Below are 23,061 nucleotides of genomic sequence, written 5' to 3'. Positions count from 1 at the left end.
GAGAAACGTGTCTGACGTTACCGTATGCCAACAGGTTTTCTCGCAGTGCTCCCGTTTCCCACCATCAATTCACTCCGTCAATGCTCCGTTGTAACTTCATCGCCTTCTGTCGTCTGTAATGTCTTTGATGTCGACGAGCTTTAAATCTCAATCCATTTAAATTAATTCAACCAACCCTCTCCTCTTCGCAAATAATTCATAACAATTTGAACGCACCCAAATATTTAATTTCTTCTTCGTTAAAATACGCGCGAACTTTTGTTTTGCTCTTTAGGCAAACTTTAAAAGGGATGGAAAGATTTTGCTGAAAAACAAAATTACAGAATAACACAAGGTGAATTGCACAAGAGCTCTGTAATTTTGCACATCGTTAACCATACCTTACTTTAAGTGCCCTATAATTACACGGGGAACTCTTGCATTATTTTTTTTTTAAATTTTTGTTTTGTTTTGCAAAACAGGTGAAGGTAAAATTAAAATTTAATTCACGTTAACACTAAAACTAAGTTAAAACCTATGACATAAAACTGTGTTCACTTAGTATAAAATGCCTAAACATTCTGCAAACAGAAACACGTTATATAGGTAAAATAAAAACAGCGAGGCTTTTAGTACTGACCAGTGACGTGTGACATCTAAAATCGGCAACGAACAAACTCGTGTGTTCGCAAATACACTTATACGAAAGTTGGGACCATAAATTTAACATAGCTTGTTAAAAATAATGCCGAGCTTGATACATATAGGCCTACGCAAATTAAATCTTCAACTTGAATTGTTTCCGGCAGTTCATGCTCACTGCCTATATTATTTTTTTTTTTGTAGAATTATGGCTTAAAAGTTTGTTTCTGAAGTATACTTCTTTAGGCTCGTTATGAAAAAAAAAATGATGAGAGTGAATTTTTCGATGACGAGCAGGACAGTGTGCTCAGCACGCTTTTTGAAAAAAAAAAAAAAGGGGGGGGGGGGTTCAATTGTCCTGCGAGGGGTACCACAGGCATAGAAGGGCCAGGGAAATATTTGGCTTGCCGCCGACGAGGTGATCGACACGATTCCTCCCGGCCACTCTCTCACCCTCTCACCCTCTCACCCTCTCACCCTCTCACCCTCTCACCCTCTCAACCTCTCAACCTCTCAACCTCTCGCCCTCTCGCCCTCTCGCCCTCTCGCCCTCTCACCCTCTCACCCTCTCACCCTCTCACCCTCTCACCCTCTCCAGACGAACCACTTTCGCTCGTCGAAAAGAGAGCTTAATTTTTTTTTTTCTTTTCGTCGTCGCTTCTTCTGCCAGTCGACAGTAGTAGACACGTCTGGAGAGGTTGGACGGGGGTCGGGTGGTAAGGTACCTAGAGGGAGGGGGGGTAGTGAGTCGTTAGACGTCCAGGAATGGACGGTCGTCGTGTATTGATTGGCCCTGACGTTCCGGAGACGCGATTCGGCTAAGTGGGAAATAGTTGGTGGAGGAGGGGGGGTTTTGAGGGTCCGAAGCAAGAGAAGAAAATGACAAAAGGAAAATATTTTCTTACGAGAGTGCGCGCCCTGTGGGGTTAATGCGCGCACTTCCACGACATGGACCTCCCCCCCCCCCCCCCCCCCCCCCGCTCACACGTTGGGCATGAAAGCGTTTTTCGTCTTGCAGGGAACAATCATATCGTAATCAACGAAACAATGTTGTTGTTGTTTGACGCACGATATATGCATAAGTAGTGAAATGAAACGAGTGTTTCTACACTACTGCGGTTATTTTAGTTAATGTTATTTTATCAATTGTATTTTATTGTGTGAGTATAAGTTGGAGTAACGATACTGGACTAACAAAAAAATAAAGGACAAACGACTGAGTTGGGCTTAACGTATCGTCATCATAAAGCCATCACTAAAGTCATCACTAAAGGAATGAATGGGCAGAAAAAAATGAAAGTATTTAGAGAAAATTTACCTGCTCACGGTAAAAAATAGACAAATTTACAAAACTTTTCAAGCTGGACCACCCTGATCCGTCTGTTTTCGGACAACATACATTTCTTAATATGTTACATAGTCTGGAGCCGTCACTAGCTCCCTATCCTTACAATGCAAGCGCCACACTAGTCCAAACAGAATCACGTGGTCTTGAAAAACTTCTGAATCGTTACCCTGTAAGTAGGCAAACACCTGTTTCGGCGCGCATCTAGACTGACTACATGCCAGGTCGCATGCCAGGTCGGCATCCCAATGTAAGGTATTGTTTAAATTAATAGAGCTATCAGGTGTGTTGCAGATACGGCGACTGATTATTGTATCTCGCCACTAGTATTAAGAACGGGATAGCTTCACGCAGACACAAAAAATACCAATGTGGGATTTCTATGGGAAACCCCAGAAATAATAATGTTTGTCATTTACCTTTTCGCAGTTGTGATTTTGCAAGGGCAAGTGGCCCCCTTAGTGAAATATGTACTTAGAAAATTCTTGGGGTCTCCAACTCCCTGTCCCACTGCCCCAAGGCCCCCTTCCCGCTGCCCACCGCTAAAATAACCTAATTTACGCCCATGGTCTTCAGTTATTGAACATCGCGAAGTGGTGAGTTCCATTATTTTTCGTATTGTGGATTAGTTTTTTTTGTTCCATAAGTTTTAGAATTACTGTTTTATATCATTCCTGTATTTATTTATCTTGCCAAAGTTTTTTTATCCATATATGTATTACCTCGTTGCCTTTCTATTTAAAGAGTTTATGTTAATTTTTGCTATTTTTAAATTTGCTAATTAATATTATTTTTTTTCCAACGGGACTTTATTTTTTACGAGTGATTAGCAACGTTTCGTTAAGTTTGAAACTTTAATTCGAGAGAAGCAAGGTTCAGGTCCTTGTAAAATAAAGGTTTTCACATTATTGTTCAATTTGCCAGCCTCCTTGCACTAGGTCAAGGGTCGGCAAACCGCGGCTCGCGAGCCGCATGCGGCTCTTCTCATGGGATTTCACGGCTCCGCAACTCACTGCGCTGCCACAACACAAACAAAAAAATCCTAACAAAATCAATGGGACCAATCACAAGGCATGTCATCAACCTTCGCTCGCACCTATACAATCACACCGCCACACCTCTGCACTCGCCCAGGTGCTAATTTGTTTTAATAAATAATTAATATAATTTAGGTTTTCTTATTTCATCAGTAGAACTCTAATACCTAATGATTACCCTATTTTTTATTTACATTCGCGTGTTTTTTCTTCTTCTTAGGTAGCATTTATTTTGAAGACTACATATGTTGATAATGTAAATAAAATATTTTGAATTCATCTCGTTTTTTATCGTCTTAATATTCCACGCAGACATAGAGAAAATACAGTTTGCGAGTCTCTGAAAAGTTGTAGAATCTGTTGACTTAATATCTGTCTCATCTCACTCGGAAGTCTTCCAACCCGTGCGCTAGGTTATCGAGTGTATTTCCCTCTACAACGACCTCGCGTGTTTACACTACGCCGCACCGATGGACGAAATGTTTCGTCGCAAGGGAATGATCATCGACGAATGCGAGAGGAAACTATATACATATATATTTTTTTTAAGTGTAACTTCTTTGATGAAGGGGAGCTAAAATTTTCGAGCGTTACGAAATTTCCGATCGCATGAGGGGAATAGCTAGGCACGTGGTGGGGAAAACGAAAGAGGAGGATACGGCAGGGGAGACGTAGAACTGACGCAGCTTATTTGCATACTTATATACTTTTCACACTTACAAACTTACACAAATGCATAATTTAGCGCTTGCATACTTGCATAAATATTTTTTATCTGTGACCTCAAATAAAGAATATTATGTTTCCTTTACGTAATGATTAGGAGCACGCATATTTCGTGAAAAGATTCAGAGACTAACTGAAAGTAGCATCGTCTGTGTTTCGTGATTGAGCGAGTTTCTTCGAGGGAATGACTACTGTTAGAACACCAATCACAGCTATTCAGTGCGGAAGCAAACGCGACCTGATTGGCTCCGCCAACCAAGGCAACAAATTCTCGACGGCCGCCAATCACAAGAAAGAAACCGCTTGTGCGGGTATACCTTGTTGCAGTCTTAACAGGCGTTCAGGTTTATTTGCGATGATTGCCTGCCCCTAGTAATGATATAATAATAAGAAGTTTCACCTCTGTCGCACGTGGACTCAACGTCTTCCATCATTATTTCCTTTCAAAGGGGGCAACGTCGCTCTTCAAACAGCCCGTAGAATTTAGGGTGACCAAATCATAAAGTTGAAAAAACGGGACACATCCAAGGAGGGTTTGGGGGCGATGCCCTCCAGCTAAAGGGGAGTCCGAGGGGCCTCCATCGTGACGTAATCATTGAAACATGCTCTTTTTTGCTAATTAGAGACCTATAAATCTTTTTCAATTTACCTATGAATATGTAATTTCAATTAAATTGTGAGGCTTATAATAAATAAAAACAACAATTTTGCAGTGAATACTTATTTATTATAAGTATGTCTGACATACTTAAGAACATAATTAAACAAGGTAACTAAAATGGGTGAGTTAAACTGTCGAGGAGAGGGGAAGACGGTCCGAGGAGAGGCGCGACAAAAGTGTATCAACCCAACGTAAATACGGGACATTTAGGCGTCCCGGGAGACTTTTTCGGGACCCCGTGTGTACGATCTTTAAAAAACGGGACAATCCCGTTTTTACGGGACGTTTGGTCACCCTACCGTAGATGAACACCAGATTGGGCGGTGGTATAAGGGGAGGGGGGAGGAAGGTCCTCCACGGCCTGTTGAGCCATGGGAGGCGCTCTGCAAGAGGTTGGATGAGGAGGGGAAAGGAGGGGGGATAGGCTCGCCTGCGAGGCGGCAGATCGACTTCGCATCGCGTTATCGCGCGCGGGCGTACGGCGCAGCCACGATTGTCGTCTTGGGAAGGAGTTTGGGGGGGGGGGGGGGGGTAGAGGTCGGGAAGGGGGTACGTTAAAGGTCTTGGCGAAACTGTCTCACCCCCTCCCCCCCTCTCCTCCTCGTGGTGATCTCGCGAAAGGGATCATCCTCAGGATACAATGCCACCCTTCCAGAAGAGCCTTGGGCGGGGGAGGGGGTGAGTGTAGTGGCTCTGCCCATGTCGCCACTAATTAAGAGCTTCGGGGATTTATCTCTGCCCGGCTTAATGTCCTCAGCCGGCCGGAACTTGCCACCCTCCTCCCCCTTCCACCCTTCGACCGCCAGCTCCTTCCGCAGGCAAACTCCGCCCATTCCCCGAAGATCGGCCAAGACGGGAGCCGCTCCGCCTCTTGCGCGGCAGAGCGGTCCAAGCGACCACATGTGCCTCACTCACTCACTCGCGTGTAAAATTACTACCCACTTCCAGTTGGGCTAGAAAACGGTACAGCTCGTTTACCGAGCTGTAACTGACGAAAAAAAAATTCCAAAAAAAAAAAATTGGTTGTCTGTAGTTTAACGCGACAACGTCATAACAAAACATTGAAGAAATGGTTGCATAGTTTTATGAATAAAATTGAATCATTTTTATTGAATTATCAATATTTTGTATGGATAAAAAGTAGGAGTAAAATGAAATCTACAATTTTATTGATAAATTTACTTTTATTTGCACTCATTAATTCAAATATGTTTATTACTTTAACTAACCGATTATTTTAACTATAACTTTTATACATGTTTGCTATTTAACTTCTTCCAATCTGTGTTTTTCTGTTAAGGATAGGACGATGATAGGAAAAGTAGGAAACGAATGGGAGTGTTTCAAGGTTAATGTGACTCGAAAAAGTCAAATCTATGGTTGTTCCAATCGAGTGGAAGAGAGATAGATGCGGCGCAAGAGTTCAATGAGCGTAACGGGACAATGAGTCATCCTTTTTCGTGCGTGTAGCCGGCGTTCATCGACTTATTAGACGTTATCACGTCAATAAAATAAATTTATTTTTTGACCCCACGATATGGCGATGCTCATTACAAGTGAGTACTGTACTGTACTGTATTCGTTGAGTCAAGTCAATGTTTTCACTTTGCGCAGTATCACACACTTCCTTGTCTCCGTGTCCCTCGTGACGTCATGTGCTCCTCTTCGCGGCCGCATTCCTGGCAGGGATCTTCCCATCAATCACAGACAGTACCACCGACTAGCAGTTGATTTATTGCCACGATTTTAGTAACCATTTATATTAATTTTTTTAATGTAATTTAAGTTTGTGTTTGCCAATGGTTTGTTAAAACTTATACATGTGTAGTCACAATAAAGCAAATAAACAGTTAAAAATTATATTAATTAACCGGCTTAAAACATACTTAAACTGTAATGATCACAAATAGTAAGTGTGCAGAATTTTCTTTGGGGGTACATTTTGACTAAACTTTAGAACATGTGAAAATATGCATTGCTCCAAAGTATTAAATTTGGCGAAATCTGCAGTTTCGTTTATATGATATAATTTTATTGTTTTACCTCAAATGGATCGAAATTAAATTTTTTTTAAGGTAAGTAAAGCATATATATTTCATATGTTTTTTACATTACTTTTTCACTATTAACGGACAGCTGAAGTCATCCACTCAAAAGGTTTATCAATGATCGAAATATATACAGTTTTTATCCTTTGGCTTTAGGTCGTACCTCTATCGGTTGGACCTTAAATGGAGTTACTTTCTTAGATTTAGAGTAAATTTTGGTTTTACATACTCTAGCTGTCCAATAAGTTCGTAAAAAATACATATAATCGTAATGTGATACGTATAATGTAGAAAAATGTATACATTTGGCACAATAAATGGGCACCAGCTACCGTTTTTAAACTCGGGAGGCGAATCTAAGTTGAGGAGATTTACAATTTTGTTCTGATAACATTTGTCGTATCCCCTCTGCTATACGTTAGGGAATTAGAAAGTTATATGTCGTGCGTATTTTTCACACATTAGCTGCTCCATAATCATGAGGCCGCTAGACTCGTCCAATTCGGCAACCTCTTGTCAGTGGGATGTGACAGTGTGCTTGCGAAATGATTATACTCTGCTATCCTTCAAGCCTCCATTGGGGAAATGAAGCCCCCAATGACTGGAAATGTGGGGGCGAAGCGTCAAACATCGAAACGCCCGACGAACATGGCGATTTACATATCACATAACTAGTATACATATTTAAATAGTAATAAGTGAAATCTGTTTTCAACATTCAATTAATGATACAATTTACAAAATCATGAGCCTTAGATAACTAGTGAACTCAAAACAAATTCTGCACTTTTTACTGAAGACTCCATTTGAAACCAGTTGGCAAGTTAAAGTGTGTAATACCACAAGAATAACATTGTAACTTTCTACAACACATGGCGGTGGTTATTTTTGAGTATATGAAAATACGTTTATCGAGATAATACTGATAATGTACTACGAAAATTGGAGCATAATTTTATATTTAATTCTATGTTTCATTCAAGCATTTTTTTTAAACCGTAGAAAAATAACTGAATATTAAATAATTGCACTTTATTGTGTTTCATTATGAATATAATTATATGCTCAGTAAATACTGTAAAGCTATTTAGGGAACGGTTTGCAAATAACTTTGACTTTGAAGTTACTAGAACTACACAAAGCAAAAATGCCCGTGTAAGAATCCCAACCCAGTATAAATGCAAACACTGCTTTGTAGTGATATAGATGTTTTCATGTAAATTTACAAATATCTGTATATTAACATGATTTTTTCTATGTCATCAACAAAAAAAATATACATTGTAACAACCATTATTTATTGATTTGAAACTTTAATGGTGGGCTGAGAACATTGGGAATATAATTTAATGAAATATGTATTTGCATATGATAAAGATATGATGAAATATTACAGAGTACTAACGAATTAAATGGCAGTCACTAAGAAGTGCATGTTTTTAGATACTCACTGAAGAACGACTTTTGTGGTCACGCAAATTTTCAGGTAGGGGAGACCGGGGCAAGTTGGCGATGTTAAGCTTTGAAATGGCCTTTAACAGATAAATAAGCATATATAATATCTAATTTGGTACCAATACGAAGTACATACTAATTTATACCTAAATATGTAAAAAGGTTGTATTACTTTGCGTAGTTCCGAAGTTATTGACAAGAAACCAATTAGTTAGCACATTCGTCATCTTGCCCCAGGAGTGGGGTAAGTTGACGAACCTATTGGGGTAAGATGACGAAACCAAAATATATATATTTATGGACAAAGTAAACAATAGTTTTATAGATATCCTACACTAAACAACGTGCAGGATGTAAAGAAGATATATTGTAACATATTTGAACGACTTTGATATAATTCCTTGACTTCATAATTGGAAAAGTTTTCGTGCCACCACTCAGAACATGTGGAACACTGAATCCAGTCTTCATTTGGAGGTTCCACGTAAACTTCTTCACATGCAAGGCAAGAAACGCTATTTAGGCTTTATGGTTTTGCTACAGAATGATCAGAGCTTTGTTTTTCAGTTTTCTTAGTTTTTCTTTCATTTTTCTTCTCTTCATTCTGCTTCTTCTATCTATCTCTTCGTCACTCCAACGCCTCCTTTCCGTTTTCCGCTTATAATATGACTAGGCATCTACAAAAAAATCAAACAAAATTGTTACGACTATTAACACAGGAACTATTTATAATATTTTATAATTTCATTATTATTTTTATTTTACTTAAATGTTCGTCATATCTGTACATCATTAATTTAAATAACACATATAATACAAAATAATGCTCACACTGTCATTACCTATGGCAAGTTGACGATTGCAGGGGCAAGATGACGAATTCGTCATCTTGCCCCCGTCAACTTGCCCCAGCAGCCGTATTTTTGCTTTACCAAAATCACGAACAACATTAACAAATTTTCTTCAACAATCTATACACTAAAATACTCCCAAAAGTCAGCATTTCATTTTACATATATAAACATTTAAAACAAATGGACTCTTTTCTCGTAATAGCTTAACATACGTACCTTCAATATTACAACAATGGCTCACGAAACAGACTGCCTCTCAAAACTGCCACATTCAAACTGACTGGAAAATTCCGCTGCACCTGCCTAGTAGGTGCAGATGGTGACACACAAGGTCACAGGTGCGCCAACCGTCTATCTGTGTTTCTGGATTAGTTACATACGATTCGTCATCTTACCCCGTTCGCCAACTTACCCCGGTCTCCCCTACGTTATTCGCCTGACAAAATTAGCCCTCTTTAAGATATCATAGCATCTGGTAATCACTTCATAACAAAACATGCAACGAGAGGCTTTTAATAAAATAATTAATGTAAATTTTAAAAAATGTTTAAACCGACACAATTTCAGAAAAAGATTTCCAATCATCTCGCTGTGAGTCAGTCTTCCATGACGCCCAATTGTCACGTTTCTTTCATTTTCTGAACGTCTCATCTCAACCTAGAATTTAGGAACACAATTTATTTTTCCCATCTCCAAGTTTTCCCTCTTTTCGTATAGATAATATCGTCTTCTGCGGTGATCTTGCAGAAAGGCCTCTGCAAAGTTCTGTCAGTACCTGTAAAACTTTTAGCTTTGCGTGAAACTTCAACCCCCAATCTTTGTCAGTCAGAGTTTAATCGTAGATAAAAGTTGAGGAAAACTTATCTTTTAAAGCCATATTTTTGTCGTAGTGGATCAATTTTTCAAATATTTTATCATTACAAAATGTTTTTATCACCGAGTATATTTTGGTATCATAAATATCATGACTTTAGTTTTAAAAGAAAGCCAAAATAAATTTTTCCATTTATTTAAAATATGATGTGGTTTCTCTTGTAGTTATTGCTAAGTATAACTCATGAGTCATGTTTAAAATTAATGCCGAGAAAAAAAGTTTTCATCCATGGTAGTTAGGTTTTATTTAAGAAAATATATTTTATCTGTGCAAAAAAAGTGAAAATCCAAGCAATAAAACTTTGAATTCAACGAGACTACGAACAAATACGTATCATTTAATATAGTTGTTACTTTACAGCGCTTTCTGAAAAAAACGTGATCAAATAAAAAAAAAGATTCACTGGTCTGAAATTCCAGTGCATTAAAAAAACTTATATCTCTATTTTTAAAGTTATTGTCACTAATGGATGGGACTCTCTGGTCTAGAAAAATATTTTATTTGTTGCACCTAGACTCCCGTTAGGAAATAATGACGTTGGCGTCACTTGAACTGTCTTTAATACCTTGGGTAGTCATATAAAATACAGGGTCATTTTACATGCGCTAATTTCACTTCTTATATAAACACCACTGAATGTTACCCTGTGTACGTAGTGTTTGTACACTTAAACATCTCTCTAACTACCTTAATTACGACGGATGCTGAACTATAAATAAATATAAATAAATTTCATTCATATACGTTGCCCTTCTGAATCTATTTGTTCTCGTAATGGCGGCCGAAGACAGAAGGACGTTTTCTTTAAAAATCGTTCCAAAGTTCGTATTTTAATCATCACCTCTCATTGGTACGATGCTGCGCTGATGTCACCACGACAGACGCAGCAGACAAACAAAACAAAACTTAATAGATTAAAAGTTCTGAAACAAAATTATTTATTTTCTAGTAAAAATAAATGTCAGTGTTCAGACGTAAAATAAAACAGCAGATAATATTCAAGTAAAATACGCCAATGCTCTATACAAGGGATCGCGGGAATTGCATCAGGAGCGGGACACTAGTCCAATCATTGACTAAGCTCATCAATAGAGTCAAATTAAAGTCAACACAATATATCGAAGAAGTGCCTGAGGAATCATATATGTCAAATAAATTATTAAATATTTTTCATATTATCTGTTCGTTCGTTGTTTACTGCACAGTGGTATCCGTGGTATCCACATCACTTATTTATAAAAGTGATAATACGTAATATAGAAAATTTAAAATACGTTTTTGGACAAAACCACCGTTTCAAGTTAGCTTAACTGAAAAAAAAACAACTGAAAAAACCAAAAACAACATTACAAACTTATATAGATAGACTTTGAAAAATTATATTCGTAGTTGGCAGAGTCACAGATCTTGAGGTGTTACTGTACGAAAACAATTTTTCTATTGAATTTAAGCACGACGTCTGGTGGCTAAACTAATTATATTTAAGTGAACAGTGATTCTTAAAAGTGTATCCGAACGTCTACAAAATTCTTGAATATGTTGGAGAACATAACGGGTGGCATGTAAATAAACTTCTCAACATTCCAATTTGATCGATTAAACATTTTCTCATGTATAATGCAGCGGAAAATATTCTAATCATTCATATTTCAATCATCCAGTACTGAATAACTGAGAACGACATTCATTCTCTGCCTACTACTGTAGTTATTTTTTTTTTACATTAGAACAATAAATATTATCCCTAGCACTAATTAGTGATCGTAAAAAAAATTGGTTCTGAAACAAGGTTTAAGATAATATTTATAAAGGTTACAATAAATTCAAACGGATTTGTTAGTGATAGTTTTTCTTCAAACCCTTGCAGTAATAGTTCGTCTCATCAAAACAATAAATTATAACGGATTTGTTAAAATACCTACAAAGGAAGTTACAGATTTTTTATTCTCCAACCACTGTTTAAGTGCACCTTTCGTAGTTATGGATCGTCGTATCAAAAATTTGTCGTTTCATAATATTTTGGTGTTACTCTAACGATATGTAGGCCTAATAACTTTTTACGGACACGATAAGTTTTTTTTTCAGATAATGGAGGATACGGGATTTTTCGGTTTTTAAAAAAAACCTTCGCAACCTTTGTCCCTTTTTTATTTGTTATTTGCCCATTAACAATCTTTATCGAAATTTCCTATTAATTTATTTAATGTATCAGTTTGGAAGTTATTTTGAGCAAAATTAAATGACGGCAGTGTCCGTGTTCATAAAATTGAGTGATTATAAATATATAGACATATATGTAACTATTGAATTAACTATTGTTTTGAGACATATGAACCACGAGACGAAAAATTTATGTAAACATTTTCCGTAAGTCACACCACAGTAACGTTAATAATAATTATTGGTAGTCTTTCTTCCAAATCTACCTTTAATATACTGTACTGATACTGTTGTAAATAGCTAGACATATTTAACACCATTCTATTTTAATTAAATTGAAAATTTAAAGATTTAACCACCTCTCGTTTCCATCGTAACGAAAAGAGCTTCACTGTAACGTCGCATCACCAACACTTACGTGGGAGTGAAGAGCGGGGCGTTCGATACTCCTTTCCCTCTCCGCTATCGTTAGCCCTACTCTTGACATTTGCACTTTTCGTTACGCTTTGTAGTAATCTCATAAACTTGCCTGCTTTGGAGAAAACGTTTAAATAATATTAGCCGAAAAACATGGAAAGTTATTTTAATACTGTTTGTAGTCCAACAAGATATAAAATAATAATATGCTGTATTTTTATTGTACATGAAACAGAACTATTCATATAAAATTAAAGATAATAGTATATTTTGTACATTAAAACGTAAACAAATGTATCGCTACAAAACAGGGTTCTCAATAACACTGGATTCGTATTCTTACCCGAGCATTTATACATTGTGCTGTCCCAGTAGTTACAATAGTTCAAGTTATTCGTAAACCGATTCCTGGGTAGTTTTCCAGTATTTACTACCCACATAATAAACAAAAAAAATATTTCCAATTGTTGAACATTCTATTTTCTTTTCCAAAGGTTAAAAAAAAAATGTTTCGAATTAAATAAAATTATGCGCCTATATTCTTAAGAAATAGGCTACTCAGTATCATCTCGAAAAAACAAATTTCAATTATGTATGCAGAAATAGTCATTGCCATGTGTTGTAACAAAGTTACATTATATTTCTTGCAGTATTACAAACTATTTCTTGGCAAATTAATCTTTTTGTAAAAAATATAATTTCTTTTGTGTGCAGGTATTTTTTTTTTAGGCCCTTCCTAGAGAGCTGGAAGGCTGCTCAAGCAGGACACAGGCACAGTCTCAACCAAATTCCCCTTTCACCTTCCTTTCCCCTTCCGTCCTCCACCGGCGACGAATTAAAAATACCATCAGCGCCAAGTGCCCTTACAGGGCCCGGTATGCCGTCGCGCCACGGACCGCCGTCAGCGCAAGTTGGAACTACCCCCCCCCGCCTCGCCTCGGCCAGACTGCGCTGCAGCTCCCCAGGGGGCAGTCCTCCCCCCATCTACACCCCCACTCTCCCTGCACGACCTCCTCGTAACGACCTCGCTTCGTTCGCCCGCGACAGCGGCGAGCTTTTGTTTCCAACAACTCAGCACTCGGCTCCGGCGAGAGGTCTCTCATCCGGCACGTGCCGTACCATCGAACGTCTTACATATATACATTTATATATATTTATATATATTTTTTGACGTGACAACATCTAATAAATCGATGAACGCCGGCTGCACGCACGAAAAAGTGTCGCGTTACACATATTGTTCCGTTACGATGTGTCCCGTTACGCTCATTGTACGCTTGCGCCGCATCTATCTCTCTTCCACTCGACTGTTTATAAAGTGAAGTGAAAAGTTAATGTGGTTTTCATTGCTTATTACAACAACAATTTCGGCAATAAAGGTTAATTGTTCTTGCATTTTAAAAATCTGATTACTAGTATAATTTCAAGTATTTATTATTTTATTATTAAAATAATAATGATTCAATTTTATTCATAAAATTATGCAATCATTTCATCAATGTTTTGTGATGACGTTGTCACGTTAAACTATCGTCCGTCAACCGACTTTACAGACAACCAATTTTTTTTTCACATGAATGCCAAAATGCGGAAATGCTAAACGTGAAATTTTGACCCCGCTAGAAAACACGAAGCGCTCTACTACTGAAATCAATAAACCGCCATTGATGATGAACTCTGAGCGAATAATAAAAAATAAAAAATTATAATGAAGTAAGCCGGCAGCGCAGTTGTGCCAGGTTTGAAAACGAACCGTTTGTGTTTGGTTCCCGGATTACAGAATGCACCGAACAAGAGAATTTACTGATCAAAAAAAAAACTTGCTCTGATTTACATCAAGTCGGTAAACGGTAACTGTCTGCTTCGATAACACGTGACTGAAAAAAAAAATTGTTACATGATCTCCCCAAAATATTTTTGTAGCTTTGAAGAAAAAAATCAACGTTTCCCTGCGTCTTAAAAGAAGTTTCGCCCATATTATAACTTTATAATGTCGTCACCAGAAGTTATTTAGTGAGTTCTATGTGGATTCGATATTTCGTAGAGGTCACGACATAGTTTTTTTGAGTGTGTGTAAAAAACTTAGCTCTCGGTATACGGCATTTGGTAGGAGTGACTGGAACTTTAATGTGACACAAAGATGGCGGACCAACGTGCAGGAACAAAAGTCCTTATATAACGTCAATTTCTAAAAACATTAGGGTACATACCAAAGGCATTTGTGAGCCAAATGAAACTCTATGATGTTGAAACTACCCTGTAATATATTTGGTAAATTAAAATCGTCATAGTAAAAAGTAGTCGCAAGTTTTAAAATACGTAAGAAAAATGGCATTGAAATTATCATATCACATATTCTCCCTTAAAATCAACACAGGCAGGGTAGCACAGCGGTAGAGCGGGCGCTTGTGAACTTCAAGGGCGAATTTTTAAATGGTTCAAATCTCGTCACGGGATTTTTTTTTTTACTTTTTTACTTTTTTAGTACAATATTACGAAATAATAATTTGAAATAGCTCAAAAATTTAAAGGTTTTTTTAAGGCAGTATTAACAGACTGCTTTCAGTCGTTTAAACAAAACAAGTATAGAAAAATATACTTAGTGTTATAATAATATGAATTGTATATTGTTGCACGTTAATATTTTAGTAATGAAACAGAAGTATTATTTTTAACGTGTTCTGGAAAAGTATTAACGGTTTAGTGAATTTGAACAAAATGGGCAGTATTTAATATAATTCCTTGTCCAAAAACAGGTCCAAGGCCGTGTTTAAGGATTTTTCAAAGTCTTTTTCACTTTTATCGGAGCCATTTCTAATAGCTTAAAATTTCCGTCTGTTTCGTGCTGATATCTGCGCGCGTTTGTGGCAAGCAACATTTACAATTAAGGCAGCGAATTCTAGTGGCGGAAGCAGAAAGGATGAGTGTGGTTCGCATCCAGAAATTAAGCTATTTGAAAAGGGAATATTTTATTTATCAGTTTATTTATCACGCTCAGCATTGTTTAAAAATATATATATCTGCGTTAAATTTCGTGTCTCAATTTCGTATTGTAGTTTTGTTTACTTATGAAGAACATGAGAACACGTGAATTTGTTCGTTACTGAGGTTTGATGTTTCCACATCAATGGAGAGTACTGGAAAACCCGCTCATATATTTTCCACAGTGTGTTCGTTTTAAAAATGTTTCCGTCCCTCCTCTGGGATCGGCCAGAATAGCCGTGCAGCTGTTACGATGCTACATATGAGTAGAGACCTGCAAAATTCGCGGATTCATTCGGTGATAGGCTAGAATTAAAGCACATATACCTCTTCGATAATTTTGCTATAGGCTTACTGTTCACCTGGACGAATCTCAACCAGTTAAAAACCCTCAACCAAAGAAGGATCGAATCACAGACAAACAAGCCGAGACGACTTACAAGTCGGCAGCCAATGAACTTGCGTTATTTGCCCGAGTTTACAGGGGTATGTGCAGTCTATCCTGAAAGCCATCGAAACCGCGAATTTTGCAGGTCTCTACATATGAGTTAAAGTTTAAATATTACGCTAAAATGTTTTCGAAAACATCTTCACACAAACAATGCTCGTGAAATTCAACTTTCTTCTTACATTTGTGTTAAAATAATTTTTTTTTTATTTAAATGGCGAAATTCTAATTTTCTGTTGCTTAAGCTTATTTGAAAACAACTAATGGTATTTTATTTAAACTTTTTTTTTCAGTAATTCACTAAGAATAAATTACCAAATAAAATATTTAATACACATAATATTATACTAAACATATTTAAGTTGAGTTAAAGGTTATATCAAAGGCCAGAAAGCAAATAAAGCTAACTGGTAAAGGGCCTTCCCCCCCCCCCCTCTTCGAGTGCAACCAATCTGGCTTTTGACTTTTAATTCTTAATTATGGGTTATTAAAAATATGTTTTTACTTTTACAATTGTATGATTACAATAATAATTTAAATACAATATAACTTAAAAAAACTGAATTAATCATGAGTACGTGAAACATTTTAAAAATAAATGTACACTCAAACCAACAAAGAGATAATTTAGGTCTACAATATCCACAGACATATAAATTGAGTTCATAATATTGTTCCAAAAGGTAAATTTTAGTAATATTTTAGCAATCTCCTCATGGTCCTCGAGTAATCGGAGCCATACATTCGTAAGCAAACTCAATGAACAAAGTACGTACACTCGCTCATCCCTGCATCGCACAGGGAAATGTTCGTTGAGAAAACTACAGGCAGACTTTAATTACAGCGTTAACCAGAAGGCGCGAAAGTTTTAAAACCCGCGTCGGATAGTTCGCGCGGGGGGAAATGTTGGCGGTTGGTCGGTTCTCACCCCCGTTGGGGGGCGTGGGGGGTGGGGGTGGGGGGGGTTGGGCGCGCCACGAAGCGCGTCGCGATGGTAAGGGAGGGGGGTGGAGAAGGGGGAAGGGGGTTGGCAAGGGTGGGAAGGCGTAACTATGCAAACTATGCACTCGCTCATGTAAGTTTTAACAGTCAAAGAGCCAAGGCGGCATTCGCCGGAACTCGCCTGTTTCCCCCCCCCCCCCCCACCACCACCACCACCCCGTATCCCGGCTCGTGCTAGGACGGCCCTGGTTGGTTGAGAAAGTGGGTTAAGACAAGGCGGAGGTGGCGGTCTGATGGATGCCTCGGGTGGTGGTTCGTGCGTTTGCGCAAACTGCGATGGTCCCGCCGCTTAATTCCACTCGGCGCACCTCCCGACCAACACCTGTGACGTCAGAGCGAGACGAGCGTCTCTTGGCTGCTTACCGCACCAGCCGTCAACTTCTGCAGACTTTAAGTATTAACTGATTGTAGGCTTGTTTAATTAGAGTACATACAAGGGTTATTTTTTTTTCAACCTCCGATCGGCTGTAATAAAAAAAACGGGAATGAATTGGGAAATTATTTTAATGTCAAAAGAAACGTACATCTTTACTCTATTTTTCCACATAATCACCGTGCAGATTGAGGAATTTGTCGTACCGATGCACCAGCTTTCCAATACCCTCTGCATAAAATGATGCCTCCTGCCTATTCAGCCACGTTTTAACAGTGCCCTGCAGTGTGATTACCGTTTCATTTCTCCATGGCATGCCCATTAATCGATACCGCAATCGCTCGTACACGAATCGACACGTCTCGTAGTGTTTACCCCCTTCCACCAACCATGTGGAGCGGCCAACTCACACCTCATGGGAAGTGTTTGATCACCCTCCTTACAGTCCGGATTTGGCACCGAGTGACTATCACCTTTTCCCCACGTTGAAAAAGTTGCTTGGAGGACGACGCTTCAACACCAATGATGAACTACAGAGCACTGTTAAAACGTGGCTGAATAGGCAGGAGGCATCATTTTATAAAGAGGGTATTGGAAAGCTGGTGCATCGGTACGACAAATGCCTCAATCTGCACGGTGATTATGTGGAAAAATAGAGTAAAGATGTACGTTTCTTTTGACATTAAAATAATTTCCCAATTCATTCCCGTTTTTTTTATTACAGCCGATCGGAGGTTGAAATAAAAATAACCCTCGTATATACGTTCGTGGAAACGATGGTGTCTGACGTTTGTTCTCAACCAGTACTATATATATAACTCTTATATGGCAATGGCTGTAGATCCAACCCAGCCTCCGTGTGATGAACCCCTATTCGTCATCATCATCAATGATCATATCTTCATGTGTATTATCATCATCACCATCTGTCATAATCAACTATTATCACATTGATCATAAATCTTCATCAACATCATAATCAATATTCACCATAAATCTTCATCCTATCATATCATCAACCATCAAAAACATTAAAAAAACTGAAAGATTTGCTGTTGGAATTCAGTTTTTATTCTATTAATGATTTTATAGAAGCAAAACTATGCTAAAAATGTATTATTTTTATTATTATGATATGATATACATTATTTTTTTTACTAATATTTTTGTTTATGTGTATATGATTGTACTTAAATTGTATATTCATAGTGTTTAATATTCGTGACGAGTCATGTACTATATGTACAATCAGGGGCGCAACAACAGGGGGAGGGGGGGCAAGGTTATTTTGCCCCCCTCTGAAACCTTGAAGTGGGGGCAAACAGGGGCAAAGAAAGTGCTGTGTAATCAATTTTTAGATAATAAAACTGCTTAAATAGCACCATTTTCGACCTTGAAATACAAATTTTACCGGGGGAGGACCCCCGGACCCGCCACTTCAATAGGGGGAATCGATGGTTCTTTATAAAAAGGTATATTTCCCCCCCCCCCCCCCTTTTGGAAATTTAGTTGTTGCGCCCCTGTGTACAATATAATTGTATATTTTTTTAGTCGACTTGGACAATAAAACTACTATAACTATCATCAACAATATTCACCATAAATCTTCATCCCATCATATCATCAACCATCAACAACATCATCAACAATATTCACCATAAATCTTCATCCTAACATATCATCAACCATCAACAACATCAACAATATTCACCATAAATCTTCATCCTATCATATCATCAACAATATTCACCATAAATCTTCATCCTATCATATCATCAACAATATTCACCATGAATCTCCGTCACATCACCACGACCGCCGTGCTGGTCCCTTGTCGCAGGGCCAGGTGCTGCAGCACAACCAGAGGAATGGCGTCATCATGAACAACATGGACCTGGCGCTCCAGAGCGTCAAGAAGACGCAGTCGGGCAACTACTCGTGCATCGCGTCCAACGTGGAAGGCGACGGCGTCAGCAACATCGTCCAGCTCAACGTCATGTGTGAGTTGAACTGACTGTACCGCCACTCGCATCCTGCACCCGTGTTAACTGTTAACTCCAGGGGTGATCCGCTACAGGCTCCGGTGCACTGCGTCCCATTTCCGCAACAATTCTTTCTTAAATGTTTCTGATATGTAGAGACCTGCCAAATTCGCAGTTTCGTTGGCCTTCAGGATAGACTGTACACTCGGGCAAGTAACGCAAGTTCATTGGCTGCCGACTTGTTAAGTCGTATCAGCTGGTATGTCTGTGATTCGATCCTTCTTTGGTTGAGGGTTTATAACTGGTTGAGATTCGTCCAGATGAACAGTAAGCCAATAGAAAAATTATCTAAGAGATATATGTGTTTGAATTATAGCCTATCACCGAATGAATCGGCGAATTTTGCAGGTCTCTACTGATATGATACTGACCGGGTAAATGAACGTCTATACGTGTTCACTATGCAGGAAGAGTCTGAACCCGACCGAATATCCAAATTCGCATTTTAAAAATTAAGTTCAAAACGTACCCAAATAAATATACAGCCCGAAGTGCGACTCACCGAATGACTACTCACTAACCCACTTCCAGACGATCCAGAAACTCGGAATTTTCACATTAAGTATATCTCGACCCATAACCGATGGAAAAATTCCTAAATTTAGAAACTTTTTAACCCTCGAAAAAATTAAAAAAAATATATCAAAATCTACCCAGCAAATTCATTCTAGTACTATCATAGAGGAATCGTCTAGGCTACGACATTGTTAGAGATGAAGAAAAATCGTCTAAACGATATAGTTACAAAAAAACTTTTATAGACCCGTTTATAAACGACAAAACGCTATAATATATCATTGGCAAAAAAAAACTTCATTAACTTATGGACGACAAACCGATTTGTTATCACTAACCAGCGAATTTTCGCGACAACATTTTTCATGCTTGTTCACAATTTTTCACGATCAGACCAATGTATTGTTTTTTGTATGTCATGGCCATACACTACAATAACACGCGACCACAGAAAAAGCGTTGCTCTCTTCTGTGAGCGATAAATTGATTTATACGGAAAGGTATTTAAAAGCACGGTGAGCTCAAAGATTCAAGCTAAATGTTTTGTGCGTGTGCCATGTCTTTCAAATCTTAAAGGCGTTTTTCTATTATGTTTGTTTACATTGCTACTGAAAGAGCACATGGTTTAGGTAGGTTAATTTTACAAGTTAGGAACTCTAAAATGTTAAATAATTCGATTCCCGTTGTATGTTTCATATAAATGTGTACATTTGCGTGATCTGTAAATGCAGCATTGTAACACATTTAAATATTTGCATTACATGCAATTAAGATGAAGTTTTAATTAGTTAAAGAACGTTTAAAACGCTGTAAAACTTGTTTGACAGTTCGTTAAAATAGGATAACTACATTAAAAATATTGTAAAATATTTTCTACTTATTGACTGGGGAAAAAAAACTCTCAGGAACATATGAATACCACAGCAACGCATCTGAAATGCTTGAAAAATTTATAAACACTAATAAGTGCTTTTTAATTTTAAAATGAACGCTTTAATTTACATTTATAATTTTTTTTTCATCATCTTTAATCATTGATAAAAATTTACATTGTTAAAATTTCAACTATTTTCTTAAGAGGATGAATAGCAAGAAACTGTACAGTAACTTATATGAAAATTGATTGAAACTCATGCTTCACTAATGCGTCAAAACAGTAATTTAGTACATTGTTGCGTATGTCTTAATATGTCTAATTACAAATCTGCGGCAATAGGTCAGCATTAAAAAGACGTTTTGGAGATTATTGATGATGTATTTTACTGCCATATTTTCTGTGATTGTAAAAAAGTGTCTGTTGATGGTATAATATAAGCATTCCCGTAGAAAATACTTTTCCAGCTTTACTGCATATATTTACGTAATTAAATTTGCTTACTAACGCATCACAATTTCTGAAAGGCATGCCAATTTTATTTTTGTCAAACATCTTACATAATTTGTGCCGATTTCCAAAATCAACGTAATCTCTCGTCGAATGCGTTTATCATCGAAACGTTTTCGAGTGGCTATTATTTTTTTTACAGATGTTCTTTGTATCATTAGTTCAGAAAATATTCTAGAAGTCCTGTTCGGGTAATTAGTTCAAATCCATTGTTAGCGTGTTGTGCAAATACTGGAATCGGTAATTGAATTGGCATGAAGATTGATAATTATCTACTAGTAATCGCGTTGTTTTGAGACCAAATCAATATTCAGTTTGATACAGATTTTGCGATGAAAAATTAATTGATTTGGTTTTTTATCTAAATATAATCAATAACCAATTTTTCTCGTTTATACTGCATACGAATTTCTGGGTTACACCGAAAATTGTATTCACGGATTATTGTTATGATTAAATTTCATGGCGTGGCAAAATAAATTACCGGTGGAATAAAAACGAAGTTATAAACAGAACTTCAATAATCACTTATTTGTATTATTTCTAAAAATAACTTAAATTTAATGCACTAGACGACGTTTAGTTCCAGAATAGGTTTTCATGCTGTTGAAAAGCTATATATATATATATATATATATATATATATATATATATATATATATATATATATATATATATATAATATATATAACTTTTGTGCACTGTTTTACAATAAATGATCATTTATATCAAAATTTCTTTGACGCTGATTTCACCAATTCGTTTTACTTAATAAAATACACTTGACTTATTGATATTGAAATTTACTTTAGAAGTTGTTAGCATTATTTGTAATAATATGTTATATAAAATTTTCAAGTTTTGTTGATTTTGCAGACTCTTAAATATTTCTGAGTTTCTGTTTTTTTTTTTTTTAGAAGTTGTTGAAGATTTAACTTAATAATATTTGTATGTAAAAATATATTAATTACTTTACTGTTACACCGGAAAATTCGACAGAAAAGGCATATATTTTTGTTGAGATTTCATATTTTTTTTACATACTTACGTTTATATAGTTACGTTTTTGTTTATTGTTTTGTGAAATTTTTATTTTGTAGTTTGGTATGAGGTATATTTACATTACATTTTATTCTTATTTTGTATTGGGAGGTATATAAGAAAAAGTTCACAAATGCAGTGTCAAAATAAAATATGAGCAAACTATATTAAAGCAATGTAGTCTAAAGGATACACTTTAATTCCGACTTATATACGGGGAATCGTGCATGCATTCAGCGTTTTATGTATTTATTTATATATTAACACATACATCCACACATATGCACACTTGGATTCGTTAAAAAAAATTATGCTCGAAACAATAGAAATTGTAAAATTATATGAAAGTTTTTCTAACAAACACTAATGAATAAATAAAAAAAATTTGGAAAATGTCGATAGTCATTTTTCTCTATGCATAAGACTTAACAATTAATGAATTATCGTTTTTGAGCACCTACTCGATGGTTAAACGGTTCAAGTTCATTCAAGTGGGAGCACCATCGTTTTCATTCCAAGCATAGAGCTATGGAATCTAAATTCCAGATTATTTTTTTAAATACTTTTTCTCCCATTTTATTTAGCTGCACAACTCTGTTTGTGAGGAAATAAAAAAGGAAAAATATAATCAACTTTGTATTATGGAACAATAATTATTCTGCAAAGGAACATTTAAACATGATTTTAAAATATCGTTGCTAATAAATCTTTTTTCCCATATTTATATATATTTTTAAAATAATATTGAAATATGAAAGACACAAAATAAAACAGTAAAACTGTGGAGCTTACTTTTCTAAATTTAATTCGTTACATAGTGCAATTATAAACTTGAGCGATTTTTAAGAACTTTGTATTTTTACTAAAACTCGGAAGAAAAAAAAATTATCACAAAATAGTTAGCAGGAAAAAAAAATTATGTAGTAAAAAATCTTTAAAACTTCTTTATTAAAATGAAAACAAATTCCTTCGTCGATAGTTTGGTAATACTTACATTGAAATTATATATATATATATTTTTTTTTATTTTTTTTGCCTAGCAACTGGACCGCTTGTGCGTTGTGTTCAGAATATA

General features: G+C 36.6%; 1 protein-coding gene across 1 annotated transcript in view; it reads left to right on the top strand.

Moving 5' to 3' along the window:
* The window catches only part of LOC134536344 (nephrin-like), a 680,062-nt gene that overhangs the window by 605,346 nt on the left and 51,655 nt on the right, over window positions 1–23,061 (top strand). Inside the window, exon 9 of the mRNA XM_063376096.1 lies at window positions 18,844–19,003. Coding sequence (XP_063232166.1) covers window positions 18,844–19,003 — 160 coding nt within the window. The remainder of the gene's footprint in view (window positions 1–18,843; window positions 19,004–23,061) is intronic.

This window comes from Bacillus rossius, chromosome 10, assembly GCF_032445375.1.
Source record: "Bacillus rossius redtenbacheri isolate Brsri chromosome 10, Brsri_v3, whole genome shotgun sequence".
Lineage (NCBI taxonomy): Eukaryota > Metazoa > Arthropoda > Insecta > Phasmatodea > Bacillidae > Bacillus > Bacillus rossius.
The sequence above is the reverse complement of the archived record's forward strand: the minus strand, read 5'-3'. Positions and strand labels throughout refer to the sequence as shown.